The 16,377-nt window shown below is 55.9% G+C and overlaps 1 protein-coding gene across 2 annotated transcripts in view; it reads right to left on the bottom strand.

Annotated features, from left to right (window-relative positions):
- Positions 1-16,377, bottom strand: part of LARP1 (La ribonucleoprotein 1, translational regulator) — a 77,164-nt gene that overhangs the window by 7,199 nt on the left and 53,588 nt on the right. For both annotated transcript variants that reach the window (XM_032771638.2, XM_075068192.1), the window contains exons 5-18: positions 15,633-15,764; positions 14,906-15,058; positions 12,806-12,968; positions 11,764-11,908; positions 11,207-11,381; positions 10,466-10,635; positions 9,426-9,779; positions 5,850-5,973; positions 3,930-4,135; positions 3,656-3,762; positions 2,855-3,006; positions 1,930-2,074; positions 1,492-1,601; positions 589-716 (exon numbers count right to left, since the gene is read on the bottom strand). In XM_032771638.2, the coding sequence (XP_032627529.1) occupies positions 589-716; positions 1,492-1,601; positions 1,930-2,074; positions 2,855-3,006; positions 3,656-3,762; positions 3,930-4,135; positions 5,850-5,973; positions 9,426-9,779; positions 10,466-10,635; positions 11,207-11,381; positions 11,764-11,908; positions 12,806-12,968; positions 14,906-15,058; positions 15,633-15,764 (2,264 nt within the window). The remainder of the gene's footprint in view (positions 1-588; positions 717-1,491; positions 1,602-1,929; positions 2,075-2,854; positions 3,007-3,655; positions 3,763-3,929; positions 4,136-5,849; positions 5,974-9,425; positions 9,780-10,465; positions 10,636-11,206; positions 11,382-11,763; positions 11,909-12,805; positions 12,969-14,905; positions 15,059-15,632; positions 15,765-16,377) is intronic.

The following is a 16,377-nucleotide window of genomic DNA, read 5'->3' as shown; positions in this document are numbered from 1 at the left end:
GCTTCAAACGCCTGTGCTACCGGCCCTAGACTGCGAGCTGAGCTTGAGCACAATAGGATACAGCTACTCCTAAAGTCACTGACTCATTGTCAGAGATCTAGGGTGAAAATGCCACCCCACCGTAACCCATTCAGTGAGTAGGGGAGCATCCTCAGGCCTCTTCCACGCAGCCCAGTTACAAAAGAGCACATGGGATCAAAGCAAGGCCCATGCTTCTCTCCAGCAGGGAAGCCCTTCACAGCTGTTCAGAGCCAGGGAAGCAAAACAAAGCTAAATGTTATTCCCCTGGAGACAGAGTAGCCAAGGAACAGCCCCGTATTCAGGAGGCCCTTAGACACAGAAACCAAAGGGAAAGTCGTTATTCCTCCACCCAGCTGCAGTGACTTGAACACGAGACTAGAGGTCGCTGCTGAGCTAAACCTGGCCCCAATTCAGACTGAATTTCCACCCACCGCCCCTGCTCTGGAAGGAGTGGTCAAGGATGGGACTGCGATGTGTGTCCGTGTGTGGTGGGTGGGTGGGGAAGAAGAGATGAAGAGCAGAGAGCGGGGGGCAGGGGAGAAGTGATCAACTGCAGTGCCTACTCACATCCACTCGGAAGTCCTCGAGGCGCCTGAACTTGCTGAGGTATTCTTGCAGCTTGCGATTGATGTCCAGATTTTTGGCTTTGGAATATTTTAAGTAGGCCCAAAACTTTTCCAGTCCATAGAGCTGCCCTGTTACGAGACACAAAGCTACAGACATCAGAGCTGTCCACAAAGGGCTCCCCAGAGCCCTAACGAGCACTCTCCATCCACCCTGGCCGAACACAGACACCATGCGGACAGGCCTCTCACAGGCTCACTGATACACTGCACTTCCAACCAAGGGCACGCGAGGGATTGCCTGTAACCATGTGGCACCACCCCATTGGGTGCTGAGACTCCTCAATAGACCCTTTGGGCCTGGTGCAGCGACCGCGTGGCACCAAGACTGTATCTTGACATGAAGTCGCAGAGGAGGGGCTGCCTGCTTTCCACACATGGAGACCACCTTGGCCTATCACTCACTAGGCCAGCAGGGGCTATGACCACAGCAAAGCCAGCATGGCTGAACCACGGGAGAGGAGAGGACCCCTCTCACTACTGGGTGATTAGCTCTGGGGGCAGGGTGTCCTGTTCACTCGGAAGGTTGGGTCACTGCAAGCCCTCAAGAGAAACCCTGGGCCCACAAGTAGTGTGAATCTGGAGAACATCTGCTATGGCCTATTTCCATTAACCTTCCCAGCGCCAGGCCCCCCAGCCACCTCTGTGTCCCAAAAAGCCACAACCCTCAGTGACTCCGGGCCCAATGCACTCTACTCCGCACAGCCCTTGGACTGTCACAGCTGTCACCATTACCACAGTAAACCCGGAGCATGACCCAACTTCCCAGAGGAAGCCCCTGGAAAGCCGGTCACAGAGAGCAGGGCTGGGTGATAAGATTCAAGGAGCGGCTGAAGGAACCACCTACCAGCTTCATAATCCTTGATGGTTTCTTCTTGGAAATCCTTAAATATGTCCGGCCGGAATTTCTTCTCCAGCCCGTAGCTGTAGTATCTGAAAAGGCACTCTAGGCCGTACCTGCAGAACACAGCAGATCGTGTGAGAAGCCTAAGCCAGAGAAGGGCTCCTGAACCCAGCCGTGTCAACGGGGAATGATGTCATCTCTCAGGGCTGGGAACACTCCCGAGGGACACACCATAGCTAATACCCTGCTTGACGCGTGAGCGTCTCCCCTGTTCCTTCCCCAAGGTCACATCTGCTCTCTCTGCTTTAAGACCAGCTGGCATTTACTCCCCAGCCCGAGGATGGGCACACCCCACTCATGCTCTCTCCCCTTAAACTGAACGCAGCCTCCCATCCCAACTCACAGCACAGGAGCCCGTATCCACATCGGCCACTGCCTTACCTGTATCCCTCCTTCCCATCTTCCAATGCCAGCTGCTTGAATTCCTCATACATTTTCTTGTTAAAGTGATCTCGGAGGAAAAACGACCAGAACCGGAAAAGCGTGTTCATCTCCTGGGATTGACCAATGCCCAGTCGTTTCCGCTCTGTTTGGAGGAGAAGAAAGGCAATTACTTTGGGTTCCAGAACAATGGGTAGAATACCCCTGCCTTGGAGAGCGTGTTCAGGAGCATATGGATGAGGTGGGAATATGCCCTGGATAAGCTTAAAAAAGGGCATCCAGCCCTAAACACCCCCCCCCCCCCCACTTAAGAATGGCCACACTGGGTCAGACCAACGACCATCTAGCCCAGTGTCCTATCTTCCAACAGTGGCCAATGCCAGGTGCCCCAGAGGGAATGAACAGAACACGTAATCAAGTGATCCCAGCTTCTGGCAAACAGAGGCTAAGGACACCATCCCTGCCCATCCTGGCTAATAGCCAATGAAGGACCAATCCTCCATGAACTTATCTAGTTCTTTTTTGAATCCTGTTATAGTTTTGGCCTTCACAAAGGAGTACCCTGGCAAGGAGTACCACAGGTTGACTGTGCTGCCAGTTGATGTAACTTCCACAAAGTCAGTTCCCTCTGAATGCACGGAGACAGTATGCTAGCTCCAGTAACCCAGAGCCCTTCTTAGTTTACAATGCAGGGTCAAGGAGGGTTTATATGTTTGGCTTGTCCGTTCGGTGTCCTTGCCCCCTGGCTTAGGCAGCAGCAGAGAGTCTATTGTCCAGTGCAGAGAGCACAGCAGCAGGACGATATGCTCACCCGTGACCCATGTAGCTAAGGTGTGGCTGCAGAGGGGGTGCTCCCACACTCTGCTAGACAGAGCGAGAGCTCCGGCCGCCCTGGTGCAAGCTCTGCGGGGCTCCCCCAACCCACCATTAAGGCAGCGCCGACGGTACTTGTGATACACATGTTGCGTGAAGCCGTTCTCCTTAAGCAGCTCGTGGGAAGGATGCTGAAACTTGGGCAGCGACTGAGGGGTGCACCCGTAACTCCCGACGGCAGGGGTTCCTTCTGAGGGGCTGGAGCTGAGCACAAGACACATCAATCAAACCCCCTTTCCTTCCTTTGGGCACCACCAGGTGCAAGCCCGAGCCACAGCATCACTCATGGGATGAGCGGCTGCAGCCGAGCGAGAGGGGGAGCACCCCACAGGCAGGACAGCACAGCAGGAGGAAAGCAAGATTCGTGTGGTTTGCACAGTGGCCTGGAGCATCCTGCTACCTGACCATACAAGGGATAGCCTGGGGAGCGGCTGGTGCATGAACTCCTCAGGCCAGGGCCTTCCCGGTCTTCAGTCTATAGCCTCGTGCACACCCAGAACAGTACAGAAATCAGACACGATTCAGAGCTGCAGAGTCACGGGCCACGTGAACGGGCCCCTCTGACACAAACGCACGTTGGTTTAGCTGCTCTGATGCCTGTGTCACACATACGGGCGACAATTCTCTTCCTTCCCTTTAAATGGAGCCTCAACCCCGTCACCAACTCTCCTGCAGAGGCAGCTCCGCTGGACGAGCGTGCTACAGAGAGGAGAGCCCTCTAACCCGGCTGACCACCATGCTTCTCGAGCCAGAGGGCGCTGGGGGCTGCACTAAGAGCAGATGGCTCCTTGGTCGTCAGCTCTACGGGTCTGTCTCTGGCCCCTTCCCCATCCTCCTCTGCCCTTCTGAATACCTGATGGAGGCAGTGCGAGGCCTGTGCTCCCGGGAGTCCATCACCCAGCCCACGTGGCATTCCATGGGGGGGTTCGAACTGTGCCGCGTCTTCCTCTTCCGGGGGGTCTATAAGAGACAGCTGCGTTAAGTGTCTTTTCTCCTGGGTTGACCCCTTTTCCCTCCCTCTTACTCCTTCGCCACCCCAGACAGGAAGCAGGAGTCCCAAATCCCTCCTCGGTAGGTGAAAGCATCTTCACCCACACACGCAGCCTGAGCCCCCCGGGACATCTGACCTTGGCATCTATCGTCCTGCCCTCCTTCACCACTGGGTAGAACCGGGGCGTCTGCGTTGGGTCTTTCAGCTGAGGCGTGCGAGGAGTCCGGGGGGTCCTGGCGTTGCGATAGTTAGGCGATTCTGGCACAGTGGTTGGCAGAGATCGGGCGATGGCTGAAGGCTCGGGGACTCCGAATAGCTTATTGGCCAAAGCGTCAGTAGGAACTGCAGGAAGGAAAGGGAGATGGGAACAGCCCCCAGAAACCACCTCACACCGAGCTCTGGCTGAGGGGAAGGGGCCCCACTGGTTGTACTTCGAACTATGTAGCAGAGATCTCTCCCTCTGAAGCCTGTTCAGGAGATGGCCCAGACACACAAGCTGCTGTCCCCTGCTCTTGGAGGAGCAGCCTGCAGTTCTGACTTTTCACCGAGCACCTCTAGAAAGACAACACCAAGTGCCAGGGAACTAAGCTGCCTTGGGTGGAAAGCTGAGAAGAACCATGTGGGGCTAAGAAGAGCACCCGCAGTTATGGGACTAGAGATCTATGGTTCTGCCAGTGTCCTGCTGCAGCTTCTCACCAGCTGGCACTAGGGAGAACCCCCATCCCAGACAACGCCCCCACCCCCTTCAAACACATCACTTCCCTGGCCAGGATACTGGACCAGCTCCACCACCAACCTGGTCCCACATGCAGATTCCTTCATTTCATTCATAAGAAAGATACATCCAGTCGGTCCGACTGTGTAAATCACCTCCCTCGGAGCAACAGATGTCACCTGGTAGCATGACCACAGGCGAGACCTATTGGAGTCTCCTACACCGCCTGGGAGACCCTTGAGTTTGAGCTCCCCCTGCTCCTGGGACCCCGAGCTGCGCGACTAGATGGGAGGAGGTGTGCTAGGTCATGCCTCTACGGGTAGACTCCTGGAGGGATTCTCTGCAGCATGCGCCGCCTCTGTCCCAATGGGACCAGGAGGGGGACACATGGCTCCTGGTTGAGGGAGCAGCAGTGTCTGAGCAGCTCCAGCCTGAGGAGCTGGGCAGCTAGTAACCATGGAGGGACCCAGGGCACTGAGCTCCACGCGAGGTTGCAGGCAGCTTGCTGGGAGGTGATCTAGAACACCCCCCGATTTCCTCACCTTGTGCTGCAGATGTGACGGGTGGGACAACCAGTGCTGACGATGGGGCAGGGCCCCCTCTGGTTCAGAGGTCCCCGAGCAGGACGGTTGGCGAGCAGCCCCCTACACGCACCCCAGCCCCCAGTGGGGTCACTAGAGCACTACACTACGCCCTTATCCTGATCCCCGGCTCAGCGGCATGCCAGCCACAGCATGACCGAGGCCACCGTTCATGGTGCTCCAGCTGCTTGGGCAGCAGGGGATGGGTCCCAATAAGCACAGCTCGTTACCCATAGTATCAAGACACCCTGCCTCCCCTGCTCCAGGAGCCCCCCCCCAGGGACAGCTGCCAGGCCAAAGACACCCGGCTCTCCCTAGGCAGATCAGGCTCCAGGTATGGTAAGACTTACCTGATGTATCTAAGTGATGGGAAGGCACATTCGGCAAATGTGCTAACGGCAGCACAATGCCACCAGCACCCAGGGCCGGCTTTAGGCCGATTCCCTGGAATCGGGCCCCGCGTCTAAGAGGGCCCCATGCCTTAGGCGCCTTTTAAAAATTTTTTTACTCAAACCGGCAGCATTTTGGTGGGGGGTGGGGGGACCTTCAGTGCCGCAGAAGACTCGGAGCGAGTGAAGGACCCCCACGGCCGAAGACCTGGACCGCTGCCGGGTATTCGAATCGGGCCCTGCAGTTCCTAAAGCCGGCCCTGCCAACACCATCTCTCCAGATTTCAGGCCCTGGAGCAGGAACAGCCAGCTTTATTCTCCAGGGCCAGAAGTAAGCTATATGAATACGTCCTTAATACCACGTCTCTTACCTTGCTGGAATCTGGGGGGTCCAGGGGGGACTTCCTGGTTTGGATCAACAGGGGGCTCTGGGGTCAGAGTATCGAACTGCTCCCGGCTGATCATATTCACCTTCTTGAAGTTCTCCACTTCTTGCTGCATTTAAAGATAAAGAGGATGAGCAGCCAGCACAGCTGCCCTGCCCATGACAGGACGGTTCATCCCAATTCAGCCGACAGCCTCCTCTGGAGTTCCACACTGGCCTTGAGCAGACACTTCATCTGTGGTTCACCTCAAATCAAGCTGTTTTCTCCTGTTGCCAGCACAGCCTGGACATGCCCTCACCCCTGCCCTCTCCCTGTGGGTAACTCCGGTGAGGGGTCAGTACTGCAGTGCCTGCCCATTTACACTGGGAGAGGGAATCTGACTTAGTACATCACTTGCTTTTAAAGGGAGTCCCACCCCTTCGTGCTAGTGGCAGTTTCCAGCACTGAGGGGCATGGCTCACCCCTCTGCGCCATGGACAGGACAAGTGAACCCTTCCATTCTCTCCCTACACGAGCGATTTGTGCTGCCACGTGCACCCCTCGCCCTCGGCTAGCACAGCTCCCTGGCATCTCCGGTACTTCTGCGGTCCCAGCTATGTTTTTTCTGGAGACGGGAAAGGGAAACCCTCCCATGACAATGTCCTGCAAGGATGGGGCCGTTACTGTCTCATTGCTCTTGCCCGCCCAACTCTCAATCCAGCCTGGAGCTCTTCCAGAGCAGCGCCATGATCATCTCTAGGAACGACAGCCCGGTGCCAGGGCACAAGCCTAGGCCGTGGGAGACCCAAGATTCGATTCCCAGCTCTGGACACTTCCTGGTGACCTTGGGCAAGGCACTTAAGCCTCTCTGTGCCTCAATACAATGGACCATACCAACGCTTCTCCACCCTCTCAGGGGTGATGTGAGGATAAATACATGAAAACACTAGAAGACACCGGCATCACCACCCCCTTCCTGCTCCTTTCACACTCACCTACTTCGGTCACCTCTAGAATGTCTTCCAGCTCCCTTGGGCTCCCAGGTTACTCAGCGATCAGCCTCCCCCAGGCCTGCAGCGCCTTCTTCACCTCCAGCCCCTCTGCTCTCTCGAGGTACTGCTCCCAAGCAGGCGCCAGGTGTCCCCCTCCACGCACCACTTACTTTGTGAATCTGCCTATGGCTTCCCAAACAGCACCTTCCACAGGCCCTCTCCTCCTCACCCCCGCCCACTTCCACCTCCCCATTCTCAACTTCAATTTGCCCCCCACAGGACAGCTGTATTTCCCCCTCACAGCGTAGTACCAAGCATGGCGCCGCCGCGTATGCCTGGGGAACCATCACTGACGTCCATGGCAGTCATTTCTGTGAGAATTACTCAGTAAAAAACTGTTCTACAGCACCCTGCAGACTAAGGCCTTCTTGGGGGTGGGGGAGAGCATGTTCTTATCTCGAGTGAGGTAACTTGGGTCAAAACAGCAGTGAAGACACGATATCTTGGCTTTTAACTCCACGTCAAGCCCACAGGGAGCCTGGATTGAACTAGAATTGCTACAGCCTGGTCTACGCTACAGTCAGGTCGACATAAAGCAGCTTAAACCAACCTAACACTATCAGCGTCTACACTACGGTGTTGCTCCCGCCGGTGTAAGTCACCCACTACACCGACCTGGTAACTCTACCTCCGTGAGCGGGGTCCTGCTAAGGGTGATGTCGTTTGGGCAAGGCAGTGTCTGTGTAGACACTGCATTGCTTACAGCACCTGTTGGCTGTCACCCCCACATGGGGATCGCAGCTGGAGCCCCGGGGCAAGGAGGCTCCAGTTGTCAGTGCCCCACACAGTTAAGTTGGTGGAAGTGGCAATGGGGAGAACACGCAGCACCACCAGAGGGGGTGTAGCATGGACATGAACCACCGCAGTCATTACTGTGGCGACTGTACGGTAACCTAACTTGAGGTGACTTAATTTTGTATCATAGACAATGCCTGACTTGAGTCGAAAGCCACGTTCCAGGTCTTCCCTGCCATTTTAATCCCATGTAGCTAACCTGAGTGAGAAACATACCCCCTTAGCGTAGTGGCTACCCATCTTCACAGCCCAACTAGCTTTAGCTCCCTGAACTACTGGGCTGCTCGTTGGGTTGACGAGAAAGTTTTGGAATCGGCTGCCCAGAACGTGGCACTTCAGAGAAAACAGAGACCACCTATAAAAAGCCTGAGTCTCTGGAGACATGACAGGTCGTTGTGGCAATGAAAACAGAATAAGGACCCAGCAACAGATCCAGGGCTATGTGTGGGGAGAGGGGACACTGAAAAGAACTGTAACCAGTATTGTATTCCCAGAGACGTGGTATGATACTGAAAATAAGTGACCACAACATATAGGCATAAAAGGGGCTGCTTTAAATGGGCACCTCCTGACTTCTGAAAAGCGCAGCCTCCATGCAGGAATTTTTTGGGGTGGACTGATCTTAACCTGGCTCCTGCGTGCATGGAGAGATGAGTGTGGGGTGTCTCTGACAGCCAACAGTACTGCCCCTGCTCCCCTGCAGAGAGGTGTCAGCTCCTCAGACTTCACAGAGAAGAAGCACTTTGCAGCTTGCTCTCCTCAGTCCCTCCCTTCCCAGCATCTAGCTGCTTCTCCCTCAGCAGCGTCACCCTGACTTTACCAGCGGCAGCTGGCAGGCGGTACTGTCACGTCGGCTTCCAACCTCATTTCCACGGCCCAGAGTTCCTGGCTGCCAGACCCCTAGCCACGCAAGGAGGGCAAGCCCTAGAAAGGCTTACACACCACCAGAGATTATATGATGCTCTACAAAGTCTGAAACACACTCCACAGTGCAGGCCACTGGTGCACAAGGAGGAAGACAGAAAAGGGGATGGGAAGGAGTGAGTTTTATCAAGTGATTGGCTGAGAAGGTCAGGGGCTGTCAAGTAAAGGAGGTAGCATGAGCAGAGATGCACAAGCAGACAGTGGGAGCAGCCCAAAGGAGCGAGGACAGGACACGGTGAGAACAGAGGTGAAGCGGGGAGGAAATGAGGCAGTTTGGGGGGAGATGGCCAGAAGCACAGATCTGCTGCAGGTCGAGAAAGGAAGGGGGAGATATGGTCCAAGTGGCATGAAGGGACAAGGAACTGGTATGACTGGCTGGCTCCTGACCAGCTGCACCCATCACTAACTAAAGCCAATTTCCCTCCCAGGTGTCGTGCTACTGCGGGATGAAAAGAAGGCAGGGAGCCTTAAGGGAGGGCTCTCCAGGGCATGCTTAGGGCCAGGTGCGAAGCTAGCCATGCTGCTCCCTGTGACCCTGTTTGGCAGGTAGGGGTCCCAGATCCAGCACTGTCAGCTGGATGCCTTTCATGAGCACCATGCGATGCCCTCGCCCACTCCTGCCTCAGAGCTGCACTGATTTTCAACCAGTGCAAGAGACAGCACGGTCGCACCTGTTTCCGTCTGAACCAGGTTTATTTCATTCCACATAGGAAGAGATTTAAGTCCAAGTGAAATAAGCCAGCTACTCAAACTGAAGTGAGAGTATCCCACGTTCGGTTTGCACTGGATTAACACTGGTTCTAGCTCTCACCTTGATCTGCGAGTATTCAGGCTCAAACTGCTCCGTCCACAGGTCCTGCTCGTAGTAATACAGCCCGTCATTGATGACCTTGGCTAGCTCAGAGCTCATTTTTGCCCTGGAGGTGTGATTGCCTGTGCGATCCCCCCCGGGGTGTCGGCGCAGGTAAGGGGGTGTCTGCGTCACAATCAGGATCTTGTTCACGTCCCTGTCGTCGATCTCATAGTCTGAATCCTCATCTGACCAGTCGGTGAAGGTGTTCTTACGGCCATCTATCTGCTCCATTTCCTCATCAAATAGGAAGTCCAGCTCCTCAGGCTCGTCTTGGTCCTTCTGTTTCTGTGGTGCCTTTGACTCCTCCACTTTCTAAAGGCAAATGGAGGAGAGGAGGAGCTGGAGGCCCTGGGGGATGCAACTAGGACTCTGGGTGAACAGATACCACGAGACCCGCTGGGTTTTCAGGTCAGGAGCCAGGAAGAACTGCACATTTCTGCCCTTGATAGTTAGTACTGGTCCAGCAAGACCCTGGTGCTGACTCAGTACAACACATGACGTGATCTTGCTGTCCTAAAGGCAGCAGGCTCAGTGTTGCTGAAAGAACAGGCGCACCTTCAGCTCACTGCTTTTTCCTCTAGGCCACACGAGGCTGACCGCCCACGTTCAGCCAGGAACGTCTCACATCAGGCAGTGACTCCACGCCCTCAAGGCTGAATGCAACGGGGGCAAGAACGAACAGGGAAGCCACCTATGGGAGTCATGCCCCTAGGGTGACCAGATGTCTCGATTTTATAGGGACAGTCCTGATTTTTAGGTCTTTTTCTTATATCAGATCCTATTCCCCACTCCCGTCCTGATTTTTCCACACTTGCTGTCTGGTCACCCTATAAGCCCCAGAAGCCAGTCCAGGACTAAACCTGCACCTGACTCATTGTGAAAGCTGGCCAGACAACTGCCAGCAAAACCCAGCCATTTCCCAGACACTGCCCAGCTCCGTTCCCACCCAGTGGCATTCAGCCTGCTACGGGGGGAGAGCCACACAGGCCGCAAAGTACCTTGGGTCTGGCTGGGGAAGGCCTAGGCCTCTTCTTCACTTCGATCCACGTCTCTGAATCCAAGTCCGGTAAACTGGCAGACAGGCCTTTGGGCATCGTCTTCAGGTTGCTGATCTCCTCAGTCTTAGTCGCCACAGGGCTGGCAGAACGGGGAGAGCCGGGTGCAGATTCTAGATACATTTTGGGACAGACAAGGGTTTTTATACATGGTATGTAAGTGTTTGCGCGTCCACCCACCCACGCAGGAAAGGACAGCCCCAGGGCAAGTAGCACGAGTTTGTGCGCATTCAAGGGTCTTATTCTCAAAAAACCCTGGAAGGAAAGTCCCAGAGAAAGCTGCCACAGCAGCAAACACCAAGTCCAGAGCAGGGAAAGGCCTTGTAGCAAGGAGAGGCCTGCTAAGGGGAACCCTCTTGCCAATGCAGGATTCCTCTGTGTGTCATACTCTCCATAGTTTGTCAGGTCTAGATGGAAAAGCTGAGATTTGAGAAGCCACTCAGGGGATCTGGACACTCATTCTCCCTTGAGTTCAGACAGCCCTGAGAAGTCTCAGCCCAAAGGGCCTCAAGTGCTTGGCCCTTCCTCCATCTTCAGTAGGACCCTTTCCAGGAGGGTCAATGTCTCAACAGGACAAATTATCAAAAACCCATCCACCCGCTATTAATGCCATGAATTCGTGATAGCACTAGGTAACTTCCTCCCCCAGTTACACACACACACACACCAACGCGCCCCTCTAACCTGTTTCCTTTTGGAAGCTCTGCCGAGGGACAAACTCTGGACAGTTGATGAGCTGAGAGAAGTCAGTCTGTGTGTAGTCCGCCATGGGGGGGCCAGGGAGAGGCCATTTTTCTGGCTGCTCTTTTCTCCTGATCTTCTGGTCCACAATCTCCACCACCTTGCTGTCCTTCAAAGCCTGGAGACCAAGCCCCCCGAGCGGTGTTAATTCAGAGACGCCCCTCGAGGGGCAGCAGTGTATGCCAGCCTGGAGGTGAAGGCTGCCTTTGCAGGGAGGTGGAGACAGAACCCCGGTGCCTGCGCCAGGGAGGGAGCAACGTGCTCCCATTGGCTGACATACCCTGAGGTTCCAGCAGTGGGGCAAGGCAGGAAGTCCGACTTGCTTGGCCTCACCTTGGGGAAGTCCCCCGACTGCCTCAGCATCGTCCCAGAAGTCAGTGGGAAAGCTGGATTTGAGAGAATTGGGGACTGGACAGGAGGGGAGCGGCCGGAGCTGAGCTTTGTCCGGCAGCCGCGCGGACCAGCCCGTTCCCGGAGGCGACTCCATCAGGAGCCCTCACCTTGATGATGAGGCCGACGTCCGTGGTCAGGGCCTGCACCCGGTGGAAGCTGGCAATCAAGGTGATGGGGAGGAAGCCTTCCGTGTCCATCTTGCGCCGCAGGAAGAAGTCTCGCTCCAGGTTGTCCACGCTGAAATAGTACTCTCTGCATGGAGCACCGGCAGCAAAGGAGAGAGACGCAGACTATCACCGCCTTGCTCAGGCACCGCAGACCCCACAAGCCCCCTGTCACAGGGAGTTTCAGCCTTTCCTATGCGCCCTGGGAGCTCAAGCCAGGCCTTGGAACTGCAGTGAGATGCTGGGAGCCAGCCCTGTGCGGCCGCCAGCCACATGACGGGCGGCTCATTAGCGGTGCTGGGTGAAGCAGAGCTCAAACACAATCCCTGCCAGGGAAGTTACGGGACTCTCCAATAGTGGCTCGGCTCTGAGGGGCCTATCAGTTCATGTATCTCCCCAAAAGAGGGCTGGACCCGAGGAAAGGCTTCACCCCTGTACCTCCCTGCCCCCTCGCCTCTACAGCCAGAGTCATGCACCTGCAACCCGGCCTGCTCACAGCCAGACTGTTAGCTCTTGCTTGTATCCCAGGGTACCTGAAGGCCCCAGCTCAGCCAGTGGTCCCGTCAGACTAGGTTCTGTGCATATAAACTCTGTAGGGCAGGGACTATCTAAACAAAGATCATGGGTGGGCAAGAGACCCAGTTTACAGGTGGGGAATTGAGGGAGAGAGAGTCAAGAGCCTTGTTCAAGCGAGTCTCTGGCAGAGCAGGGAACTGAGCCCAGGTCTGGAGTCAGTCCCATTCCCTAGCCACAAGCCCCTCCCTTCTGGGTTCGGTAACTCCATGGCAGACAGAAGCATCGACTGCCAGGCAGCGACTACTGAGTATCTCGGGTAAGTCAGGTGCCACGTTTTGAGCCGATTTGAGCCCCCCTGTGGGTTCACAGAGTTTCGCTGCCCCATGTTACACCACGGCAAGAGAGGACAAACCCCAGTCCCCGGCTCTGCTGGCCAGGGACGCTGCCAGCCCCCAGGGGAGGCACTTACATCTGCCGCTTGATGTAGTCCTTGAGCAGCTCCTGATCCACACTGTACAGCTCTGTGCTGCTGACGTTATCGAAGTAGTAGGTGATGTTACTGGCGTACTTCTGGGTGCGCGAGCTGTCCGAGCTGTCGAATTTCCGGTAGCCGTACTGGTAGTCAAAGTGCGCTGAGCGAGAGGAACAAAGACAGGCTTTCAGGGGGGCACGTGACATCTATTGTCCCTGGGGCTTCATGATCTTCCTGAGGGTGTGGCACTGTGACACAACCCAGGCATTACCGCCAATCACCAACAATCCCAGATAAGGGCCCAGAACATAGCAAGCCCATGTTGCTCCCAGCAGCACGCTGGACGGTCACAAGGGAGAACGGCACAGGAACTCCTAAGGGAGCCATTTCAATACGGATTCCTACCCCCAGGCAATTCCCTAAATCTGTAAATACCACGGCAAACAGAACAAGGGCTGGTGGTAGGTGTCCAGACACTGCAGCAATTCCAGCCCCTGCTGCTACCAGCTGTCTCCTTAAAGAGCAAGGACAGGGACCCAGACAGCACAAGGAGCTTGAAAAACCCACATCCGCCCTGCTTTAGCCATCAGGAGAGCGTTCTGATTCGGCTGGAATGCTGAGCCTCTCGGGCGAACAAAGCACTGGCCGTTGTCACAGCGAAGTGAGCTGGATTTTCATGGCCCCCAGCAAATGACAAATCACCACCACAAACTAGCAGGCTCACATAGCCCCCTCCCCTGGGGGCTGTCCATCAACCAGGAGTCCTCTCTCCTCAGTTGGTCTCTCTCCCCATGACGAACACGAGGAAGAGGACTGAGAAGAGAAGCTGCAGCTCTGGGCTGAAGCTCTCAACAGCACATTGCAACTCATGTGAGGGGCACCTCACCACATTTTCCTTTCACGCCCTGTATTCTGCACTCCCTAGCCCAGCCGGCCTGTCAGGCTTTGGAGTCCCTTGCTAGAATGGGCATGGCCAGCTCCCCCGGAGCAGCTGTCTCCCCCTGCCAGAGACCCCTCATTGGGAGCAGCTATTCTGTCATGCTCATGGCAGAGACTGGCACCCAGCCAGGGGCTGGTGGGAAACTTGCATTTCTCTGAGCAGGGCAGGGCTCCGGCAGCCAGAAACGCAGGGGGTCATGGCAAGTTCACAGTGCTGCACTGGGAGGGCCCGGTGCCACCGCGAGTACATTCTATCTCAGGGCCTGAGGATGATGGGAGGAAAATTTAACCAGACTAGTGCTTAGGCTCATACTCAAAGCAGATCCAGCCATGCACTGATGGAGGAGTTAGCCTCCTACTGAGAGATGGGTGATCCAGTGCTGATCTGGATTTCACCAGTACTGGGTTCAAGTCCCTACTCTGCCAGGCTTCCTGTGTGACCCTGGGTAGGTCATAGTCTCCCTGGGCCTCAGCTCCCCATTTCCAGAGGATGACTGCAATGGGGACCATATAAACACTTCAGAAAGGCCAGTCCTTAACCCTCACTTGGGATGCTCATCCACATGACTTATGGATCCCACGACACTTCTCAAAACACCACGCAGCTCTGGTATCCTGGCCAACGCGCCCTTCTCCCCTTGGACGTGGCCTTGGATGTGAGTTACTCGTGATCCCGCCCCGGTGCTGCGCTAACTGACAGTCCCTGAATTGCCAGGACCAAAGTCTGCCTGGCAAAACGTCGAGGTTCCCAGAGCACGGATGATACTTTTCTCCGTCTGTGCGTGATCCACTTCTGTGGCTGACCTGTACCAAACTAGGCCTGTTTATCAGCTCCACGGCTACCATTCCAAGTGATGGAATTACAGTATTTTCTAGCTCGGTGGGTTTTGGCCTGCGGTGAATGCTCACATCCCAGGTGACCTGAAGACACAAGGCTGCGAGGAATGAGATAGGCCTGACTGTTCCCATGTGCACTCAAACACCGTCACCCCCAAACCCCTTCCTACCTTCCCAAAGAACAATCCAGCTCCAAGCCCCCATCACTCCAGCAGTCAGTCAGTCACTGGCCCCTTACAAAAGGGCTCTGAGGACAGGGTGCAGCCCATTGCTGACTGCATCTTGCCCAGTTACAGACACCCAGAACAGGGCTATACGTACAGCGAGTGCCTCCTCTTCCTCGGCCCCGGCTCCGGCCTCGGCCTCGGCCCCGGCCCCGGAAGGCTCCTCGCACTGCTCCTCCCTCGCTCTTGACGCTGGAGGTTTCGTCGTGATCAGGCCAGTTCCGCTCGTGCTTGTTATCCGGGTGCCAGCCTGCAGAGGAGCAAGGGAGGGCACAGGAGGGACACTAGAGGTGAGGTCAAAGCACCCTCTGCGGGATCTAATATGCAATTAGGCCTGGAGACTGCACCCCGGCCGACGGACACTTCCCCCTTGTCCTTTGGCAGGAACAACAGTGCCCTGGAAGGAGTCTAGCATCTAAAGCAATTCCACCCCCTGTGCAATGCTCCCTGAACACGTGACGTGGCGAAAGGCCGTCTCTGCTCTGCGCCCAGATGAGCTCTCTACCTCGGGGGCAAATGCTGCAGATGCTGGGCTTTCCCCGACCATCTCCTGCGTTGGAGAAGAGTGGCTGGGAAGGGCCCACCTGGCATTAGCATACCATGACCAAACACTGTCCTCAGAGCTTCTCTTGAATGTCGTTTGTAGTGTGCCCCTGACCGCAGCGTCCAGGAGCTGCTTTCTGCTCCTCTTGCAAGTGCTCAGATTCCAGTGATCGCTGTGGAAATGCCACAGGCAGGCTGGGAACGCTGCAGCAGCGCCACCAGGTGCCGAGAGGGGGGAGCTACCATCTGATCCTTCCCCCACCCCAACCCAGCCCACCCACCTTTCAATTCACTGCGGTTGTTGGAGGGGTGCCTGTGTTGCTCGTTCTGCCGGTTGTTCCGAGAGGCCGTTTTGTCCCTGGGCGCCTCCGCCTTCATATCTATTTGCAGAGGGACCCACTTGTGCTTGTTGCCTGAATGAGGGACAGGATTGGGCCGTGACACAGCTTTAAAAGGAAGAACAAATATCTGCTTCCATCCCCACCCTCCTCTGTCTCCCTGTATGTTCAAGCAGGGAATCTAGGATGCATCCAATTCCAGGCCAGAAGGCACTTGAGCCTCTCACACAGATCCCTCTGTGCAGTGCCTGCTGGACCAGTGCCCTGAAAACAGCCTCAGAGAGACTGTGAACCACAGCACAGGAGGGCTGGGTGCTGCTCCTTTTCCCACAGTCTCTGCTGTTCTGGGGATCTCAGGGCCATGGTGCTGCTGGCAGAACCACTGGACTTCAAAGCTTTCTGCCCCATGTGTTTGGCACTTGCACATGGCCCCAAAGTCACATGTGGACCTTGGACCTGACCTGGTGAACTTCAAAGCACAAAGAGGAGATCAAGACTGTTCCTGCTACTGTGTGCACCTCGCTCATTGCCAGACTGCCTGTTGTGCCCTGGGATTGAAGCAGGCTTCCCCCTGGAAAGCCACCTCCTAGGGTCAAGTGCACAGCCAGGCACCGCCCCAGGAAAGTGGATGAATGGGGCCCATCCATCCATCCGAGAGGCAGGCTATGGTCTTCCCAGAACTCAAGGT

The sequence above is a fragment of the Chelonoidis abingdonii genome, chromosome 7 (genome assembly GCF_003597395.2).
Source record: "Chelonoidis abingdonii isolate Lonesome George chromosome 7, CheloAbing_2.0, whole genome shotgun sequence".
NCBI lineage: Eukaryota > Metazoa > Chordata > Testudines > Testudinidae > Chelonoidis > Chelonoidis abingdonii.
This window is presented reverse-complemented; position numbering and strand designations above follow the sequence as displayed.